At 34.8% G+C, this 22,054-nt stretch overlaps 1 protein-coding gene across 9 annotated transcripts in view; it reads right to left on the reverse strand.

The window, feature by feature from the left end:
- The window catches only part of CCDC14 (coiled-coil domain containing 14), a 47,731-nt gene that overhangs the window by 20,218 nt on the left and 5,459 nt on the right, over positions 1 to 22,054 (reverse strand). For 3 of the 9 annotated variants that reach the window (XM_008950514.4, XM_055110356.2, XM_055110357.1), the window contains 5 exons: positions 21,918 to 22,040; positions 14,945 to 15,172; positions 14,740 to 14,834; positions 12,846 to 13,362; positions 10,889 to 11,030 (listed from right to left, as the gene is read on the reverse strand). In XM_008950514.4, the coding sequence (XP_008948762.3) occupies positions 10,889 to 11,030; positions 12,846 to 13,362; positions 14,740 to 14,834; positions 14,945 to 15,172; positions 21,918 to 22,040 (1,105 nt within the window). Of the gene's footprint in view, positions 1 to 10,888; positions 11,031 to 12,845; positions 13,363 to 14,739; positions 14,835 to 14,944; positions 15,173 to 15,432; positions 21,842 to 21,917; positions 22,041 to 22,054 lie in introns of those variants that run through there. The other 6 variants (XM_008950516.5, XM_008950518.6, XM_063602909.1 and 3 more) reach the window with 6 other exon arrangements.

Here is a 22,054-nt window from a genome sequence, read left to right on the forward strand (position 1 = left end):
AGGTTGCCTGAAACAACATAAAACCTCCCATCATGGGCCAGGCGTGGTGGCTCACGCCTGTAATCCCAGCACTTTGGGAGGTCGAGGTGGGCGGATCACCTGAGGTCAGGAGTTTGAGACTAGCCTGGCCAACATGACGAAACCCCATCTCTACTAAAAACACAAAAATTAGCTGGGCGTGGTGGCGCGTGCCTGTAATCCCAGCTACTTGGGAGGCTGAGGCAGGAGAATTGCTTGAACCTGGGAGGTGTAGGTTGCAGTGAGCGAGACCGCACCACTGCATTCCAGCCTGGCGAAAGAGTGAGACTCTGCCTCAAAAAAAAAAAAAAAAAAAAAAAACCCTCATGAGGAAAGTGTTAATTTCTCTTTTTTGTCTCTTCAGTGATTTGTTGTTTTTTTTCTATTTCTTTCCTTTTCTATCTGCTCATGCTGTTTCTCATCGTCTTTCTGTGTATCTTCATCACTGTAGTTAATCATCTACTTTTTAAAAGATTTGTCATTACTATGAACTAGAATACCTACAAGCACTGACTGCTATCAGACATCTATCTGCCTGATGTTTGTCATATGCTGAAACACAAATCTATGCTTCTAATAATTTTATTAGATGGAAAAGTTAATGGTCTTAAGTAACGAGAATATTAACAGGCTACAAATCTGCCCTGTTACAATGAACTTCACAATATGTATCTGCTTCACAAATAGAAACATATGCAAGTGTTTTCTTTACTTCTAAGAAGTTATCACTTCTGGGGACAAAAGTTACCTCTATTATCTTTCCAGAATTACTTACCTAAAAATATTTTGCCTTAAAATATTTATTTTTGGTACTGACTCTAAAATGATAGTACCCTACCTCACATCACTCACATATATTAATTTCGAGTTGATTAAAGTGATAAAATATGTAAACAAAACCCAACTATACAAGTTTTAGGGGGAAATCTACATAATCTTGAAGTCGGGAAGGCATTTCTAAGTGAAACTCAATATCCAGCAAGCATCAAGGAAAAGAACAAAAGATTTAACCATAGCAAAATTTGAAACTTGTAGAATTAAAAGCCTGAAAGAAAATACCTGCACATATGTTATAGACAAGGGGTCCATAACATTTAAAGAACTCCTACAAATCAGTAAGGAAGGCAACCTAGTAAAAAGTGACAAAGGATAAGAATGAGCAGTTCACTAAGAAATAGAAATGGCCTATAAGCATATGATAAAAATGCTCATCTTCACTAACATGAAGAATTGCAAATTTAAAAGAAGGTATTTTTTGGCCATAGAATTGACAAAAATAAAAAGAAATAACATTTTCTGATGATAGTACAGGAAATGAATTAACTCAATTCATGTGATTATATCAGTATAACCATTCTGGATGGCAGTTTGAAATGTCCAACAAAATGTAAAATGTTCATAATCTCTGACAAAATTATTCTACTTCTAGGTTATCAAGCATCAGAAACAGTTTTACATGTGCAAAAGCATCTCCCACCTTGTAGATACATACAAGGATGTTCACAACAGCAATTATTTAATAGTGCCAAGTTGGAAACACTTAAAATGCTACATAAATTATGGTACATCCATATATGAAATACTAATACACAGATAATAAAAAAAGCGAGAGGTCCATTTGTACTGACGTGAAAAGATCTCTGAGACACATTATGAAGTGAAAGCAGCAAGCTGCAGAACAACAGTATAATGTGAGCTTATTTTTGTTTTAATAAAATTCTGATTTTCTTTAAAGGTTTCCCCTTTACAACAGAAGCTTTCCTCTATAATCCTTTTGTATGTCCCTGGTCAGATTCTTCTCTTCCCAAACGTAACCAATCTAAACTTCTAATAATTCACTGCAAGCCTCTCATTCCTACCCTCCTCTTCTCAATTGTATACTTTCCTTTTTTCACTAAAAATAATGTGGTTTGGGGACAAACACAGTCATCCTTTGGTCCCAGGGTGTATCCATATGTGTATTAGCCCTCATTTTTTCCATCTAGTCTGATGAGTAGCCTCATCTGTGCCCTGGATCCCATTCTTCTCCTAGACCATCAAGGACTCTGCTCCTATCCCACTCCCTTTATCTTCTGTATCTGCAGTTTCTCCCTCTTTGCCAGTTCATGTGCCTAAGCCAAGAAACATATTAAAACTCTTCCCATATTTTAAAAAAATTCCCTCCAACCTAACTGTACAACCAGCTACTTTCATTCCTCTCATTCCCTGCTTTCAGGGCTAGGCTTTTAAAAAAATATTCTATTTAAAATGATACATGATAAAAACAGAAAAAAGGATATTTTAAAAATTGATGTTACACATGCTATTTTAAGATATGTACTAAATTTAAATATACTGGATTTTAAAAAAGGAAAAGAACTGCTGCTACTTAGGCAAATATTTCTTTTATTCAAGTCATTCTTTTTTTTTAGACAGCTTGAGATAAAACTGACATACTATAAACTACATAAATTTAAAGTGTGTCATTTTATTTTCTGCCATATGATGTAGTAAAACCACCATCACAATTAAGATATCCATCAGCAGCCATAAAAAAGAATGAGATCATGTTTTTTTGCAAGAACATGAAGGGAACTGGAGGCTATCATCCTTAGCAAACGCAGAAACAAAAGCAAATACCACATTCTCACTTATAAGTGGGAGCTAAATGATAAGAACTTATTAACACAAAGAAGGAAACAACAGACACTGGGGTCTGGATGGTAGGAGGGAGGGGAAGGTGGTAGGAGGGAGAAAAGCAGAAAAGATAACTATTGTGTACTGGGTTTAATACCTGGGTGATGTAATAACATGTATAACAAACCTCCTGTGACACGTGTTTACCTATGTAACAAACCTTCACGTGTACCCTCAAACCTAAAAATTTTTCAAAAAACATATTCATCATCCCTAAAGTTTCCTCATAGCCCTTTTCATAACTCTCTCTTCCCAGATAAGCACTTATTTATAGTTTGCATATTCTAGAATTTTATATAAATGGAATTATGGAATATATACTCTTTTAGCCTGGCTTCTTTCACTCAACATAATAATTTTGGGATTCATCCATGCTGTTGCATGTATCAATAGTTCTTACCCTTTTATTGTTGAGTAGTATTCTACTGTATGGATATAGCACTATTTGTTTATCCATTCACCTATTGATAGACATTTGGGTTGTTTCCTATGAACACTCATCAACAAGTTTCTGTGTGGACACATGCTTTGGCTTCTCTTAAATATCTAGGAGTGGACTGGCTGGATCATATGTTAGATATATGTTTAATTTCTAAGAAACTGCCAAACTTTTTTTCCAAAGTGTTCAAATTATTTTACATTCCCATCAGTTAATTGTGAAATCCTTCACATCCCAACATTTATTAATTTTGAATTTTAGCCATTCTAATGGGTATGCAGTGGTATTTTGTCATGGTTTTAATTTCCACTTTCCTAATCATTACTGATAAGCATCTTTCTATATTCTTATTTGATATTCATATTTGATATCCACTTATTTGGTGAAGTGTCTGTTCAAATATTTTGCCCATTTTTAAACTTGATATTTAAAAATTTATACTGTCTTAAGTTCTTTATACATTCTAATACAAGTCCTTTATCGGGTACATGTTTTACAAATATTTTCTCTCAGTCTGTTGGTTGCTTCTTCATTTTTAATAACAGTGTTTTTTGAAGAACTGAAGTTTTAAATTTTGATGAAGTCCACTTTACTCATTTTTTTTTAGTTTATATTTTTTGTGTTGTATTTTTAAAATCTTTCCCAATCCAAAATCCCTAAGATTTTCTCTTACGTTTCCTTTCAGAGGTTTTGTAGTTTTAGTTTATACATTAAGATCTGTGATTCATTTCAAGTCAATTTTGTATACTGTATGAGGTAAAGGTTGAGGTTGATTTTTTAAAAACATGACTCTCTCATTGTTTCAGCACTATTTATTGAAAAGAGTATTCTTTCCCCACTGAATTTCTCTGATATCTTTGCAAAACACTATCTCTATGTGTGAATTTGTTTCTAGACTCTATTCTGTTTCAGTGATCTATTTGTCACCTTTACACCATACCTCTTAGGATACTATTCCTTTATGTTTTGAAATTGAATAGTACCAACTTGGTTTTCCTTTCTCAATACTGTTTTGGGTACTTTAGATTCTTCAAATTTCCATGTAAACTTTAGAATCAGCTTCAATTAAATATTTTTAAAAAGCATGCTTGGGTTTTTACTTTAATTACATAAAATCTATACATCAATTTGGGGAGAAGTGATATCTTAAGTCTTACATTTATGGATCTGGTTTATCTCTCACTTATACTGATCTTTAATTTCTCTCAGCAATATTTTGTAGTTTTCAGTGTATGGGTCTTACATATTTTTCAAATTTATCCCTAAATTGTTCATATTTTTTTGATGCTACTCTAGTACTGATTTTAAATTTAATTTCAAATTGTTCATTGCTGGCACATAAAAATACAATTGATCTTGTATCCTGCAACCTTGCTAAGCTTTCTTATTAACTCTAGCAGCATTTTTGTAGATTTCATAGGATCTTCTACAAGAGTTATCATGTCATCTGTGAACAAAACAGTTTTACTTCTTTCCTTTCCAGTGTGGCTGGCTTTTATTTCTTCTTGCCTTACTGCACTTGTTAGAACGTCTAGCACATTGTTAAACAGAAATAACTATCATTATTTGCTGGATAACATTCATACATTCTCCAGCATATGCAGAGACAAAAAAACAAATATCTAAGAAGAATTTTAAAATAATGGGATGATATTACAAAAACTATTTTAAAATATTATGTATTGAATTTAGGATTACATGATTTTAATGGAAAGAAATTAACAAGCGAAACCAAAACTGATTAGGCAAATATTTCTTTACTTCGAGAAATATTATTCCTAAGTAATCTAAAATTTAGGAAATAGGATGTGAAAAATGCAGAGTTTGGAATTCATATTGTCAAGATTACTAACACATTCTGATCTATAACCATAATTTCCACGGTTGTCTTAGTTTTACGTATAGATTCAATGTTCACATCTGTCTACTCTTTTGTTTGAATTCATCTTTTGGTTGACTGGACTTTGCCATTCAAGTTTTTTGTTTTGTTCTTTAAAGGAGTTCAAGGGTGTTAAACTTCCTAAGTTCTTGCACACTTGAGAATATGACTGTTGCCTTTACACTAAAAGGACAGCTAGACCACATTAGAGATTCTCGGGGCATACTTTCTTTCCCTCAGAACTTTGTAAATGATATTCTATGATCCCCTGGCAACGAAAATCACCGTGGAAAGGCTGGAGATAGCCTAAAATTTTTCTCTTCATACATAATTTTCTATTTCTTTTGAGTGCCTCCAAAAATTAACTTTTTTCATCCTTAGGGTGTAGTAACTTAACCAGCATATGTGTTGGTGTTGATTGTTTTGCATGGTTTTTCTGAGATCTTCTATGTCCTATTCATCTGCTGACACAGATCTTTTTTTTTTTTTAGAGATAGGGTCTTGCTCTGTCTCCCAGGCTAGAATAAAGTGGTATAACCAGAAAATTTTCCCTTTTATTTATAAATATCTTAATATTATCTTTAATCCATTTGTTCTGTTCTCTTTTTTCAGGAACACCAATTTATATCTATTTTCTTTTTCATATGTATTATCTTCTTCATAATAATTTTTAGATCATTCTTTCTCTATTTTGCCTTGTGTGATTCCCTCAAGCTTATCTACCATGCATTCAGTCAATTTAACAAATATTTGTTAGAGTGACTGTTAGGCACAATTCCTAGCACTAGAAATATAGTTGCAAACTATAAAGCGACAAAATTTCAGCCTTCTCAAATGCAGAGACAAAAACAACAAAAAACAAGAACTTACGAGGAGGTAAGAAAAGGAAGAAGAGAAAGTTACTGTTTAATGGGTACAGAGTTCATGTTGGGGATGAAAAAGTTTTGGCACAGATAGTGGTAATCGCTACAGAACATTGTGAATTTATTTATTGCCACTGAAATGTACACTTACAAATAGTTAAAAATAAAAAGGTAAATATTATATATATTTTAACGTAATAAAAATAAAAATTTTTAAAAGGGTTTAGGAAGAGGAAGAAGCTAAGGGTAGTAGGAGACACTGAACTATGAATTTAGTAGCAATTAAAACAGAAAGACTTAGGGAAAAAAACCTAAAAGCCCAAAAAACAACAAAACAAAAAACTTCAGGCTTCACAATACTTAAGTTCTAGTGGACTACAATATCCCTGAGTTTGTCTGTTTATTAATTATTTTACATTTGTTTCTTTCATTTTTGTAATTTTTTTGCTTTATTTTTCTGAGTTCACTTAACTCACTTTTCTTCTCTTTTTCTTCTTCTTCTTTGAGCACTTTGTCTCAATCTCAGTCTTTCTCCCTGTAAGAGATCCTACTATCTTTAATTTCCTTGAGACTATGGAACCCTGTTTTAAGTTTTTCTGAAGTTCTTTGAGTAATTTGTCTTGTGATATTTATTCTGGACCTACCTTTGTTCTTGTTGTCAGTTTATTTTAATGCTATGCAAAATCTCTCCTATAAATTGTTTTCTTCCTGTGACTTTTGTGATGTCACTCTCCTAATTTTAATCTTCTGTTCTTTCCTTAAAAAGTTGTTACTCCCCAGCAATTCACCTTTCACTGCGTTCACACACCCTACCTTCTTGGTGAATATACCACTTACTTATATGCTGGTAACAGTTCACTTACTTTCAATCAAATTGTCTCCAGTGTCTACAACAGTGCCAGATCTATACAAAAAGCTCAATAAAAACATGTTCAGAGAATAATTCCCGAGTCTACATTTCCATCTTTCATCTTGTTCCTGTACTCCAGACAGTCTAACTCAGCAGGTCTAAATCTTAACTCACAGGCTCTCCTATTACCTTGCCTAACTCAAAAAACATTAACAATATGAAATAAAACAAATCTATTCTTCCTCTAGTAGCTCCCATCTGGAAGAATTATGCTACCATTTGTTAAATTATGAAGACGGAACCTGAACATCATCCTTGACTCCTTCCATTCAGTCCCGTTTCATTTTTATGTTCTGTGTGGCTACATAATGGTCTCATAGTTGAGTTTAATATCAGGAGGTGGTCATGAATTCTTGGCACTCTCTAGCTCAATGGCTCTTAACTGGAGGTAATACCCACCAAACTCCCATCCAGGAAATTTGGAAATGTGCCAGGCCTTCTGGTGGTCAAAATTAACGGGGCACTACAGACATTTAGTGGTTGGGGACCAGGAAGGCTAAATGCTGAATAACTGTATCAGAAGACACATTAAAAACTGTCTAGCCTAAATGCCAAAAATGCCAAAATATCATAGAAACGATGCATCTAGCTATTTTTTAAGCCACAAGATGGCAATAAACTCCAAGAAAGTCCTAAAAGATGTGGTTAAAAAGAAACATGTAGTTTCCAAATACCTAAACAGGAAAAAAAAATACTTCTTTAAAAATTGAAAATGATGAGAAACACTTTTGAATGAACCAATGTATTCCAATTTTTATTTGTAATGGAGATAATGGGTAATTCTTTCCAAATAGATTACCAAAGTGGCACAAAATTTCCTACACTACTGCCAGAAACTTCATTCTGCTAAAAAGAACATATCTCATAAATTCTTCATTTTTTAGTTATTTCATCTTTTAGAAGGTCAAGTAAACAACAGTGGCAATAGCATGCTATATAATCTTTGTCCTGTAAAGACAGCCAGCCAAATAGCTCTGGTGCCAGTTGAAGAATTAGGTCAGACATCAAACAAATACCTTTAAAAAAAACTAGAAACAAGCGGTGGCCCATAAAACAGTAAACTTCATTTTCTTGAGTGGCTTATGAATTAGCTCCTAAGGCAATTTAAAAATGTTCTAAGGAACCGAAATAAATAAGAACCACTAATATTTTCCATGGTGACAATGTTAAAATACAATATTCTCAGACTAAGTTTTGGTATCCTTATTTAAGAAACCAATTATTTGATTGTCATTCCTTTAAATAATATGCTTGTTTACTTTGAATGGCTTACAATACATTCTATGTTCCACAAAATACACCTAAATAGTGAGGTATAATTAAATCTCTACTTCCTAACCGAGACAGTGTAAAAGTCTACAAGTTAAGATCACTGTACTCTAAAACCAAATTGCCTGGGTTCGAGTCTTGACTCTTAACTTCTTAGATATATAACCTTGGGCAAGTTACATAAACTCTTTGTGCCTTCATTTCCTCATCTGTAAATGCGAGTAAATAGCACCTATTTCACAAAGCTGTTGTGAAGATATAAAGAGGTGACACATATCGAGGACAATAGTCTGGCATATATAAAACATTCAATAAATGTTAGCAGTATTTGCTGTTCATTATTTTATTATTTACTCACTTTTGGTTTTAAAAATTTATGCTGGTAATAGGAATTCCTTAGGTCAAGACTAAAGATGATATTAGGTCTTAAACCCAGCAACCCCATCTTATATCGTAGTAGCTACAGGATAATGACCTCTAGAGAAAGAATCCCAAATGAGTGCATCTCACTAGCTATCATGCCTCTACAGGCTCCAGATATGTATATTTTAGCTATGCTCCAACTATTTAATTGCTTTCCAGTTTCTTTAAAAATTTGTGTAGATCCTTGCAGGTCACATCTTACACAATGTCTATAGCTTATGCAGCTGTAACACTCTCTCAGGGCACATTCGCATTGCAGTGCTGCAGAAGCACCTGATATGTACTCCAATATTTTGCAAAGTGTATTAATAAATAGACACTGAAGTGTTGGCCTTGATGGTCATCACTGAAACATTCAAAGTTAAGATATTATTGCTAATATGTGGGTGATTCCTTTTATATTTCAAGATTAGATCCCTGCTCTACATCTTTCCTAAACAAATTAAGAATGCAATTCCAACAAGTTAAGATGACCAAAAGAAAAAATATCAAAGAATTTTACTTTTTTCTATGTCTAAGTGTGGTGGGGCTACACTAGTGCTTACTAAGGTTCTCCTTTCCTTCCTGGGTGTATAGAAGTAAGTATATATCTGTGACATTATTTTATATATTTTTATATATACATATTGTATATAAATGTGTGTGGTGTGTGTGTATGTTTATTACTGCATATACATACATACACATATATATACGTATATATACACATACATATATATATATATGTTTTCATTCACAGTTCCTGGCTGTCAACACCCACAGTCCTTGTTATTTGTTAAGCAGTCAAAACCAAAAACATACCTTTTATTAAAGTATTTGGCCTTTTGTCCCTGGTTCCTGAAGCAGCTTCAGACCAGCTTCAGTGATAAAGGTGAAAGACAGTCGTTTGTTAATATTCAGGTACTTTAGGCCTCAGAAGCAGGCCTCAGAAAACAGAATCTCTCTCTCTAACCTTCTCTTGCCATCCTTTCATCTGCTCCTTTTTCCTCCCCATTGTAGGCCATAGGAACTAAAAATATACTCTAATCTTCTCCCACCTTTCTTACAGCTGGCCATAAGGAAATTCTCTGACCTACCTTGTCTGTTTGTAGGTCATAAGAACCCCATTTCTGAAGGAGACCTGCCTCATACTGAGGAGAAGGGAATGCTCCCCAGAGAGGTCAAACAGAATTTGAACAGACAGAACTTCTTGGGTTTCCCCACTCTGTCTATTAGATCATACCCTTTTTGTCAAATCACATTTCTTCACAGCTGACCATGATTCAACCATGACTATCCAATGAAGCCTCCATAAAAGGCCCAAGAGGACAGGGTATGGAGAGCTTCCAGATAAACACATGGAGCTTTCTAGAGGGTGGTACACCCACCGAGGGCATAGAAGCTCCATGCCCTTTCTCCAATACCTTGCCCTCTGCATCTCTTCATCTGTATCCTTTACAATATCCTTTATAATAAAGTGGTAAACTAAGTGTTTCCGTGAGTTCTGTGAGCCGCTCTAGCAAATTAACTGAACCCAAAGAAGGAGGTCAAGGGAACTTCGATTTATAGCCAATCAGTCAGAAACACAGGCAAAATAACCTGGGGCTTGTGATTGGCATCGGAAGTAGAGCTCAGTCTTGTGGAACTGAGCTCTCAACCTGTGGGATCTGATACCATTTCCAGGTAGATAGTGTTGGAATTGAACTGGAGGACACCCAACTGGTGTCTGTTGCAGAACTGATTGTTTGCTTGCTGGTGGGGAGAAATCCCTACACATTTGGTCTTATAAGTGTTCTGTGTCGATTGCTGTGGTGTGAGAGCAGAAGAAAAACAGTTTGCTTTTAATACAATGTCCCAGACCTTTCTATTAGGCAAGGGCCATGTGCCTTGTTTCAGCCTATAAAATATAAGTGGTAGCGAAACGATCACTTCTGGGTTGAGCCATGTAAGACTCCCCCGTTACCACATCCACATTCTCTTTTTCCTAGACAACACATACTGAGACAGTGGCTTCATAAAATGGAGGCAGTCTGGATCCTGAGTCACATGATGAAAGAGCCACCAATGATCCATGTTAGTCTTGGCATGAGGGAGAAAGAAACTTGCTGTGCTATGCAAATGAGATTTAGAAGTTCGTTTCTGCAGCATAACTTAGACTAGTCTGATAAATATACACAGGTACTTCATTTTTCTGCCTACACACTACCAAGTGACAACAGGGGTAAAATAAGTGGGAGAAAATACGTACAAGTGGGCAGAAGGAAGAGTTAGAGAATGCTGGAAATCTCTGAAAAATGAGGAAGAAAAGTAGAAATACAGTAAGACAGCAAATAACTTTTACTTATGAAGTCCTAGGTATGTCATTTGCACCTTTGTTCTGGCCAGGAGACATCTTTGCATACAGACAAAAATATTCAAAGAGTAATTCTTACCTTCGTAACTGAGCATTCTCACTTCTTAATGGTTGCATGGCCAGTGCTATCTCAACTTGAATATCTGTGTTTCCACTTACTGTTGGAAGTACAGATATACATGCCTCCATTTCTGTAATCAACCTCTGAATTTCTGAATCCTCTATAGAAGACAACAGAAATGAGTAAAATCAATATTATATTTTTGGACAAGATTATTAGTATGTATTACTAAAAAAGAAAATCTTTATAGATATGTACATTCTTGTTATAAATTCAACTCAATTATTTATAAATTTATTATACAGGTTCCATTTTTCTCTTTCATGCTGCTGGTATTTGCTTCCTCAGAATTCTAAAGAAATTAAGTTCAGTAAACTAAAGATTAATCTTAAATCACAGGATTATTACATAAGTGATTTTTTTTTTTTTTTCAGTTCAAGAGTCAAGTAGGAATGTGGCTTACACAAAACTCTTAGTCCATAGTTACAAAGGACCACAGTAGACTCCTATGATTGCTATAGGGTTTCCTATAACTGGTTATAGTATTAACATTTATAATACAACCTTTAATCCTGGCATAAGCAAACAATTTACTTTAGGGGGTTAATATGGCAAAATATTGAGTGAGGGTCTGCTAAGATAGTTTCATTATTTAATTTTCTAAAGTAGATTGAACACAAGCAGCCACATCTCATTTGATGTGACATCAAAAGGTTGTTAATAATTGTGGACAGTAGATGTTTTTGGAGATTGCAAACAGACACAGGCATAGAAGGTAGATATTAATTCTTTTGCCTTTTATCGTTGTCCCCTCATTCCCATTCATATTTACTACTGGCTGAAAGTACTTAAAATTATTTATTAATCATCTGATAACCTAGAAGTTGAAAGTGTATTCTAAGTTACAAAAATGTATTCAGTTTCACAGATATTTTAACATCCTCATGAAAAGTATATGTACACAGTAAACAACTGTGTTCAATGATCAAGCAGTCTTCTACCAATCTTTATTTATTTATTTATTTTGAGACGGAGTCTCAGTTTCCTCATCAGTAAAATGGGAGTGGTAACAGTACCACATAGGGCTGCTGGGAGGATTAAATGAGATAATGCATATAAAACACTTAGCACTGTGCTGGACACATGGTAAGTATTCAATAAATGACAGCTAATGGTATTATTATTATTACCATGATTATGTATCTGACTATGAAAATGGTAATAAGTTGAAGGTCTGAAAACACAGCAATTTTAATATACTAAATCTTTGGTTTAATGGTGCTACATTTATATAGCATTTTAAGATTTTTTTTTTTTTTTGGTCTGCAAACGTTAGGTATTCAATCAATGCTTCCAAAATCAATTACTGTGTTTCCAAGATGACAAAACTGTAACTCATTTCAAGCAAAAGCCATTACTATAGAATACATATACAGAATGGAAACAAATGAATAGAATCTGGCTCAGAAACATCTTGATTTAAGAAAAAAGTCCTAAAAATACACTGAAAAGGGCATAAGAAGGTATGCGTTACTTCTCAAAGTGAGATTTGTTAAACAATCTAACAGTTGGCTATTAAAGAAGTGACAGGAAGGAATTCTCTGCATCTTTTTAAAATAGGAAGAATAATCAGTCTACTCAGGGAGTTAATCATTTATAGGCGTTCTCTAATTAAAATTTTTATCTGTCCAAATTCTCTTTGGTTGACTCTTTTCAAGGTCTATTATCAAGCAGAATAAATACACACTTGCAAGCAAAAGACTGAATGTTTGATATTCTCAAACACATTTTAAATCCACAGGAAAGAAGGGATCAAAACTTAAAAAATAATACAATAAGTAGAACTCATTTTCTTATTAGCTCAAAACACAGTTCTATGGAAAATACCACAAACTCCATTTAAATGATAGCTAAATAATATGACATTGCTATTTAGTATAATACCATACTACAGAAAGTTATAAGTCCCATCTACCTTGTTCTGCCACCAGGGCCTTGAGCTCTCCCAACAAATATTTTATAATTCTAACTTTTTCAGCTGTCTTGTTCACATTTTTTGCCTTCTGTACATCCTTCACTGTTTTTGTATCTCGCACATGTATGTTTAAATCCTTTCTTTCACTTGTGGCCTCTCTAATTTGCTCTCTGGCACATTTTTCTTCATTAGTGGCCAAGAAAGCTGGTTGTGACTGAGTAGGGCTTCGGTGTGTCTGACTGTCCAGATGCGTTTCTTTTCCATGAGATCGAAAAAGAGACAAATATGTTTGAATACATTTTAGTAGGTCTGTTTCCTTATGAATTTCTTGTTGTGGCAGAATTCCATTAACAAGGCCCAGTTGCTGCAATGTTGGAATAGCTGATATGTCAGTTTTGGGCAGGCTACATGGAACTCCAGGACTGGTATTAAATGAATTCCTTAGAACATCAGTACAGGTTGCAGAAACTGTTTTACCTTGTGATGCAAACTGACTGTCGCCATCAGTTTGAACTTCCTAAAGAAAGAAAAAAAAAAGTCTTCAGAAGTATGAGCACTCATTTGTAGGTATTAATTACAACAAACTCAAATATATGAAATATATTTATTAAAACATGTTTATTAATATATTCATTTTGTGAATATTTAATAAGTAGTTACCACTATATTTTGAGGATATAATATAGTCTGTGTAACTACTCCCATACAGTTAGACATTTAACAGCCAGTTTTTCACTGCTGAAACATTTCTGTAAATATGTTTGTGCAAAAACTTTTTGTATGTTTGAACTTATTTTCTTATGATGTAATTTCCCAAAGTGGACTAATTTTTGATGCTTTTAAACCATCTGTGGTATTTGTAAACAGTCTATTTTAGTCATGGCCTTGTAATGCTCCCATATTACAGTGTAAACTAAGCTTTAAAAAACAAGAATCTTTATTGCACTGAGGAAAAAAATCCAACTTACTTTTAAGCTAAAAATATTAGTAAGTTTCTGATATTAAAAACTTGCTTATTAATAATAATATTAATTATAAGAAACTCAAATATATGGTTACTACTCCTAACCATATAGTAGTTACACAGACTATGGTATATCCAAAAAATACAGTATTAACAAGTTATTAAAAATTCAAAGGGTATATATTAATAAACATGTTTTTAATAAAGTATTAAGTGAAAGCAGCAGTATATAAGACTGTATTGTTGACTTATAACTTCTTATAACTTTATTTTAAAAGGAAAGCAAATGTTAACAAATACAAACCAGAAACTAAAACCTGTACAGAGGATTAAACGATTGGAAAGAACTCTATCAGTGTGTCAACAGCAGTTGTACTTGGGTGGTCAGTATGGTTGATTTTTTTCCCCCTACTGATCTCTTCCCCTCTTTCTCCTTCATTATTGTCATTAATAAATAGGTAAAACTTTTCTTTCTTTTCTTTTTTTTTTTTTTTGAGATAGAGTCTCACTCTGTAGCCCAGGCTGGAGTGCAGTGGCGCGATCTCACTCACTGCTACCTCTGCCTCCTGGGTCCCGGTTCAAGTAATTCTCCTGCCTCAGCCTCCCGAGTAGCTGGGATTACAGGCATGTGCCACCATGCCCAGCTAATTTCTGTATTTTTCGTAGAGGTGGGGTTTCACCATGTTGGCCAGGCTGGTCTTGAACTCCAGACCTCGTGATCCACCCACCTCGGCCTCCCAAAGTGCTGGGATTACAGGTGTGAGCCACGGCGCTTGGCCATAAACACGTAAAACTTTTATAGCAAAAAAAAAATAAACAACTGGGCTTTAAATCCTAGTGCATTAAGTTATAAGCAATAAATTCAACAGTCCCTCCTGAATGACTGCTATAAGCAAATAGTTACTTATGTAGTATACGAACTGTACGCACAGAATGAACCTTTGGAGGGCAGGGTGGCCGCTGAAGTGACCAGACTGGGGTGGAGGTACATAAGCCATAACTAGAATGAGGAGTTGCCTGAGATTCTGTAAGTAAGAGGGAGAAAAAATTAATCACATATCCTACTTTTTATACAGTAACCAAGCAATTTAATTAGAACTTACACTCATGATTTTTAAACAGCATTCGTACTCACCAGAATGAGAGGGAGCATAGCATGGTACAGCAGGAATTCCATTAGGGATGTTCTTTGAAGTCAAGTCATTCATCAGTGACATCTGAGTCTGCACGTGCTCACAGAGGGCTTGGTATATTATGGGTGAATACATTCTATAATGATCTTGCAATGACCAGTTTTGTTCTAGGTCTGATGTGTCTCTTTCACTTCTAGCAGAAGCTTCATTAGGTATCTGTTTCTTATTATCTGAAGATGTTAATGTGGAAGAAGAAAAAAGTTCTTGAAATATGATTCTTCAAAAACTTTTACCATAAGATTTTAAGAGAAGAAAGGGCTCTCAGAAGTAGTCCAATTCATCACATACTTCATAGAAGGGCTTTACCACTATCACCCCTACTAAAGAAAATCATCTCAAATTCTTTCTGAAAGTAATTAGTGTTTAAGTTTCCCCAGTCAAAAATCATCTATACTAATTCTTTACAATTCCCATTTTTTATGCTACTTGCCATTTGTAAAATCTCTCCTTCAATTTTAACACTTCTTTTAAGGGAGTTATATTATCCCTAAAGTCCAGTCAAACTCCTTCACCTTGTTCCTTGTCGGTTCATGTTCTCAAGGGAAAATGCAATAGGAAAGAGAATAGTTTGTACAATTCTGATGCTTTGGGTCCTCAAAAACAAAACAAAACAAAACCAACCAAACAAACAAAATCTTGGCCTGGCATTTAAAGTTTCCAAAGCTTGACCACAAGCTACTTTTCCAACTATCGCCCCATCACTCCCAACTCCAATTTTTCATTTCAGGCAGGCCAATTTAGTTACCCAACAAGCTTTTCTCACTTTCCAATAACATTGTTCATGAACCATTCCTTCCAATCCAATTCTACCCACTCACCAAGGCTCATCTGAGTTTTCTTCTTCCATGAAGCCTTTTCCAATCCAATCATTCCAGTCTAGTGACTACTCTTCACCACCCTAGAGCACATATTATCTATAGAAATCATATGCCACTGACACACTGCCTTATATTGCTTATCTTTCATCCTCCTGCCTTTCTGACTAAACCACAAGTTTCTCTAAGCAGGGCTGTACTTCATTGTTTTCTCTTACAGAACCTAGTATTAGTCTATGAACAAGGTAGAAATTGGTATTAACAAAGTAATAAGTAAAAAACAACAAAGTTTTCTACATAGCATTACCTATAGATTGGTATAACAATCTGAATACTATTTCCCTAATTAGGTCGCCTTCCCAAAGGTTTTTTAAAACACTATTAATAGAAATGAAAATATTCTGGTAAATCATAGGTTATTAGTATACAAAATAAATTTAGAAAAATATATGGATATTTGTCACACCTACCAAAGCTAAACGTACATATATTCTATGAAATAACAATTCCACTCCCAGGTATACACCAATAGAAATGAGTGCTTATGTCTACTGAAAGACATGTGCAAGAATGTTCACAGCAGCTTGATTTGCAGTAGCCCAAAGCTGAAAACACCAAATAGCCATGAATAGCAGAAATGGATAAACTGTGGTATACTCGCAGGCTGGAATACTATACAGCATTAAAAAAACAACAAAGTACTGATATATACAACTACCTGGATGTTTAATACACTTAAGGCTGACTGAAAGTGGTCAAACACAAGGGCGCACAGTGTTCAATCACATTTATAGGAAGTCATCAATCAGGTAAAAGTCACAAATGAAAACAGATGTCAGGAAAATAGTTACACAGGGATGAGGGTCTAGGTGATGGTGAGGGTACTGACAGGGAGGGAGCCTTGCAGGGTGCTAAAAATTGTCTGTATCTTGATCTAGGTGGTGGCTACAGGGGTGTATACGTATGCAAAAATTTATTGAGATTTATGTACTTTAAAATTATTTATGAAAAGTATTCCTTAATTTTTTAAAAAACAAAATAATTAAAAATTTAAAAGTAGAGAATCCCTCAAATATAGTTTATTGAAAATAAAAATATTACTAAAAGTGTAAAACTTTCATGTAAAAGCAAAAACAGAAAAAGTTAAAGGCAGATTTAATACTATAACCAGTGAAAATAGAAAAAAAATTTAAAGAAAAAGACAATATTTGACTACGAAAATGGCTGAAGATATCAGATGCTTCCCTTTTGACTTGGGGTATGCTTCCTTTTCAGATGATCTATTCCTATGAATGTACTTTCCAGACCTAAATACAAGCTTTAACACTTATTAGCTGAGTAACCTTGTGCAAATTAACTTCTCTTGACCTCTTCTTCCTCATCAGAAAAATTTTAATAATGCCTATTTTATAAGATTATTGAGAGATGTAAATGACGTAACACTTGTAAATTTCTTAAAGCAATGTCTAGCACACAGTAAAAACTCAATGTTAAATATCACCAAATAGCTGCACTCTTACAATAGACAAGTAAATATATCATATTCATAAATCATACTATCTGATGTCAGTAATAAACCTCTGAACATGTCCCCTCTGAGATGATTAAAATCAAAAGTAATAAGAGTTACCTTCACTAACTGATCAGCTCAAACAAAACTGGTTAATAAACTTCTGTAAAGCAAATACTATTTCTTACCAGAAATACAATTTTATAATAAATCAAATGGAAAAGTGCCCTCTAAAATATTTTAACTTCGAAATCTAAAATGATAGAGGGTGAGATCATAGCCCATGGCCATCTAGCATACCACAAGTCCTTTCCTCTTGATTCCTGGGTCTTTCCTTCTGCTCTTGGATTTCCTCTGGTCCTTAAGAATTGGCTAGTTTGAAGAATTCTCAGATTTCACACACAGGTCACAGCATCAGGCTCTCATTTACTTTCTTTTCAAGGCGTGGTTTTCACAGTTTCTAATAAAGCTGAGCTACATTATGCCTCAGCCAGCAGATGTCATCAACTAACATAAATTAATAAATTCCAAACCTATTTCTTCAAAATCAAAGCCTTAGAACTAAAATGACATATTCTGCTCCTTTATAAACTCAGTCCACACAAAGCTCTACGGATAATGTTGAGTAACTTAACGATATGAAGTCTTAAAGCAAACAATCCAAGACAAGTTAGAAACCATAAGGGAAAGACTGCAGTTATATGACTACTACACAGTTTTAAAATAAAACAAACCAATGTTCAAATAAGCCTGTTACTACACAAATACAAATGAAGTATATTTTCTTGCTCTTGTTAATTACACCAACGCACTCTACATGAAAATTTTAGCTATTGGTCTGGCAATATGTTTAAGTGATGTCAGGTGATAACTAGAATTCATGAAAGGAAAGTATTCATTTACTCAGTCCACAAAACTTTTTCAGTCCCTGAAGTCTAGCTGCTGTGCAAGCACTGGCTGTTGCTTGGATGGACAAGCACTGTCTGACAGGAAGTTATTCCTGCCACTCGAATATAGAACAAACATCCAGTGCAGGTAAGAGCCACTAGATGCCTACTATAATTTGAAATACGTAAGAACACCTGGCCTTTATGAGTGGCAATCAATGCTCAAAGGATTTTTGCCTGTGGTTGGTTTAGTTCCCCAAGATGAAGACAGCAATGTATGTTACTAAAAGCAAAATCATGAAAGCATTCAACACAGTTACACATGTAAAAGTTGCTTATTTAAAAAATACATAATTTTTTTTAATGCCAGAAGCACTCTCAAATAAGCTCAATACAATTCTGGAAGGGCTTCTCTGCCTCCTTAGTCCCAGAATGCATCATGGTGTGCTTACCTGACTCCATAGGCATTCAATGATCAGGTAGGCATTCAATGATCATATGATCCCAGATAGAAAGTACATAAGGAGGCCATTCCCCAGAAGACAGTTAACACAAAATAGCAAGATAATGTGTGTTAAAAGTAAAATAATACATGGATACTAGTTAACATGCTGTAATAGATTGCTTAAAGTTCTTTATGATTACTTCACTTGGAGACAGTAAAGAGAACAAGTTATGAGCTTGGATTTTGTGTATTTTTGAGCATTGTGGTAACAGAGCAAAATCTTGTATTATTGGTTAACAGCTGCCAACCACACACACACACAACTAGAAACTAATTTTTAATATTGCAACCCTAAAGAAGATTGTCCTGTGGAAGTAGGTCCTTCCTTCTGATTAAGAAAATATGGGAGAAAGAACAATAAGAATATTGCACCCTGATCACAGGCCAGAACTGCTGATTCGGCTGTAATCCAAATAAGAATTTAACGCTATGGACCCAGAATGCCAGAATCTTCCATCTGCCAATCCAAACCCACCTCTACTGGTCTTCACCCTGCTCTCCCTGGAATGCAGATCCATATGGGCTGCAAAAAGACAGTCCTTCAATATGTCTTGCTGTATATACCAAAAAAGCAAGGCTTTGACCTAAACTCCTTACCTGGGCCACTTCTCAGGGTTGTGTCTGCAGTGAGCAACCTTGAAGGATGAGGTAATGTTTCCCTCTGGGACAAGTACAGGCTTGATTACTGCTTACTACCAAAGTGACGGATTCCCCAAGCTCAGTGTTCGTCAGCTGCAACCTAAACCTAAGGCATGTGCAGCATCCATATGGGTCCACCATATCACCCCAATGGGAACTAGGGTGAATGAGAACCAACACAATATGCTGATGCACATACCGCTTCCTGTGCTGTGAGTAATAAAGTCCTTTGTCTCTGACCCAGTAGTCTTGTCTTCTGCTAGCATCCATGACACAGTAAGACTAACTTACTAGCTTGTAAGAGTCAAATCCCAGACCTGATATACATCAGTAGGGCTTCAGTTGGGTTCAATCCAATGGGAGTCTTGGCATATCAAGGAAAGGAAGAAGCATGAAGTCAGGATATACACTTATTCCTGCTCCCTTTCTATAAGGCCACCTTGGGCTGCCTTCGTCGTTTCAATGAAGCTCACTGCTCTTCTCAAGGTAGCGTATTCTATAAACAGTATCTCTTTCTAGATCCAGTAACCTCTCTCTCTCCTAATCCCTTATGGCCTAGAGATGATAACAGCTCTGCTGCTCTGCTGCTAGCACTAGGCTCGCATGACCTAGTAGGCAAAACCTGTGGTTTTCCTATACCCTATTCATACCTTTATGAGTCCCTTTGTAAATAAACCCTCCTAAAATTACCTCAATTTGAGTGTTGCCGTCTGTTTCTTGTTGGAACTCTGACCAACAGAAGCAGTTAAGTCAGGATCCAGTAAGTTGATACCATGACACCCACTGCCAGTCACATATATCGCAAATAATAGTTCCTTGAGGAAAGGTGCCCTGGATAAGAAATAACCTGCCTACAGACAAAAAGTAGGCGACTGGAGGAACAGGTGCTACCGCTCCTTTCTTTCTCAGTTGGGCCCCAATAAAAAGGCCTCTGCTTTAAGAGTTAAGGCCAGGGTTTAGCACTCTTTCTTCAAAGGTCAAATAAATATTTTAGGTTTAGCAGGCCAGATGATCTCTGTCAAAACTACTCAACTCTGACACTGCAGCACAAAAACAGCTAATAAAAACACATTAATAAATTAGCTTGGCTGCATTCTAATAAAATCTTATTTACACAATAAAATAACTAAACATTACTTATAAAACTGGCTGTAGTGTACTGAGCTTAGACCAATGCTGTCCAATAGAAATATAATGCAAACCATATATGTAACTTGAAATTTCCAGTAACCATATAAAATAGGTAAAATTACTTTTCATAATATTTAAATCAATATATCCAAAATATTAACATTTCAGTGTATAATATAAATAACTGAAATTTTGTATTAAATCTTCTAAATCTAGCATATATTTTACACAAAGCACAATCTAGATGCTAAATTCTCATCAGAAATACTTGGTCTATATTTAGATTTAATAAAATTTACACTTGAAAAGGTAGGTTCACATGCCCAAGTTATTCCAAACATACTTAAAAGTTTTATAATAACTGGATCAATTATCAGTTTTCTAATTTAATTTTAAATTAATTTAAATTAAATAACATTAAAATTCAATTCCTTGGTTGTACTAGTCACATTTCAAGTGCTGAATAGCCACATGTGGCCAGTGGCTACCATCTTGAATAGCACAGGTCAAGATAATATAAAGCTATTGTTACTGGCCTCCAAGATGAGTTAGGTTTCCCTTGCCTTAGTTCTCTACCTTGGGACTATCTGAAACATCAACCTCTAGTCCCATGAATGCTCTACTGACACTTTCTCAGCCTCCTTGCTTAAATCCTGATCTCTTTATAGGGCTACTGCTTTATATGACTTTCTAAACTTCATTCCTTGCCCAAGCTGAATCTAAGTACATACTACAGTGCTGACATTTCTGGCCCACCTGAACTATAGAACTGGCTAGTCTAATTCTAGTCCATCTGAATTCCCACTGTGGACTTTTTCATCTTCATTTTGGGCTATCTTGTTTTCTAGGCCTCCAAGGGACAACATAATCAAAACTTTCTTGTTCTAAACTAGGAAAAGTTAGCCATGAGGGTGTAAAGTACCCTTGGCTATATTCACCACCAATCAGCAGCAGCCTCTCTTTCCTTATTCATCTGATTTTACCTTCCTATGTACCATGTATCCTAACTGTGTAGCTTGACAAGTTCAGCTTGACCAACTTAGGATATATATATATATTAATATAATAATTTTAAAGCAACTACTAGAAGTATACACTTGAAATACAACCAATTTATGATTATCTATGAAAACAAGTGGCAGGGGAAACTAAGATCACTCTATATACCTCCCAAATGTCATTCTGAGTTTGAACTTTTTCTCCTACAAAACCCAGACAGTCTCTTTTTCTATTTTTCTTCTTGAGAAAATGATAGCAAGCAAAGTGGACTACTTAGTGATTAGAAGCTGAATACAGAAAGGCATAAGCACACATAAACCTAACTAATACTGATTATTAAAATGAAAATCAACTGTATAATCCTGATAATTGATCAAAATACCCACAATTAAGGATTATCTTTAAATAACTAAGAGAAAAAAGGCTTACATGTTTCTTTCTGGACTACCAAAGGAATAGTATGTTTTTCATGTCTTTTCTTTTTTGATCCATATCTTTTGCTTTCTAAAGGTCTAGAATTAGATCTGTTTTCTAAATATGCTGTTTCTGAACCTATTAATAAAACA

This window comes from Pan paniscus, chromosome 2, assembly GCF_029289425.2.
Source record: "Pan paniscus chromosome 2, NHGRI_mPanPan1-v2.0_pri, whole genome shotgun sequence".
Classification (NCBI taxonomy): Eukaryota; Metazoa; Chordata; class Mammalia; order Primates; family Hominidae; genus Pan; species Pan paniscus.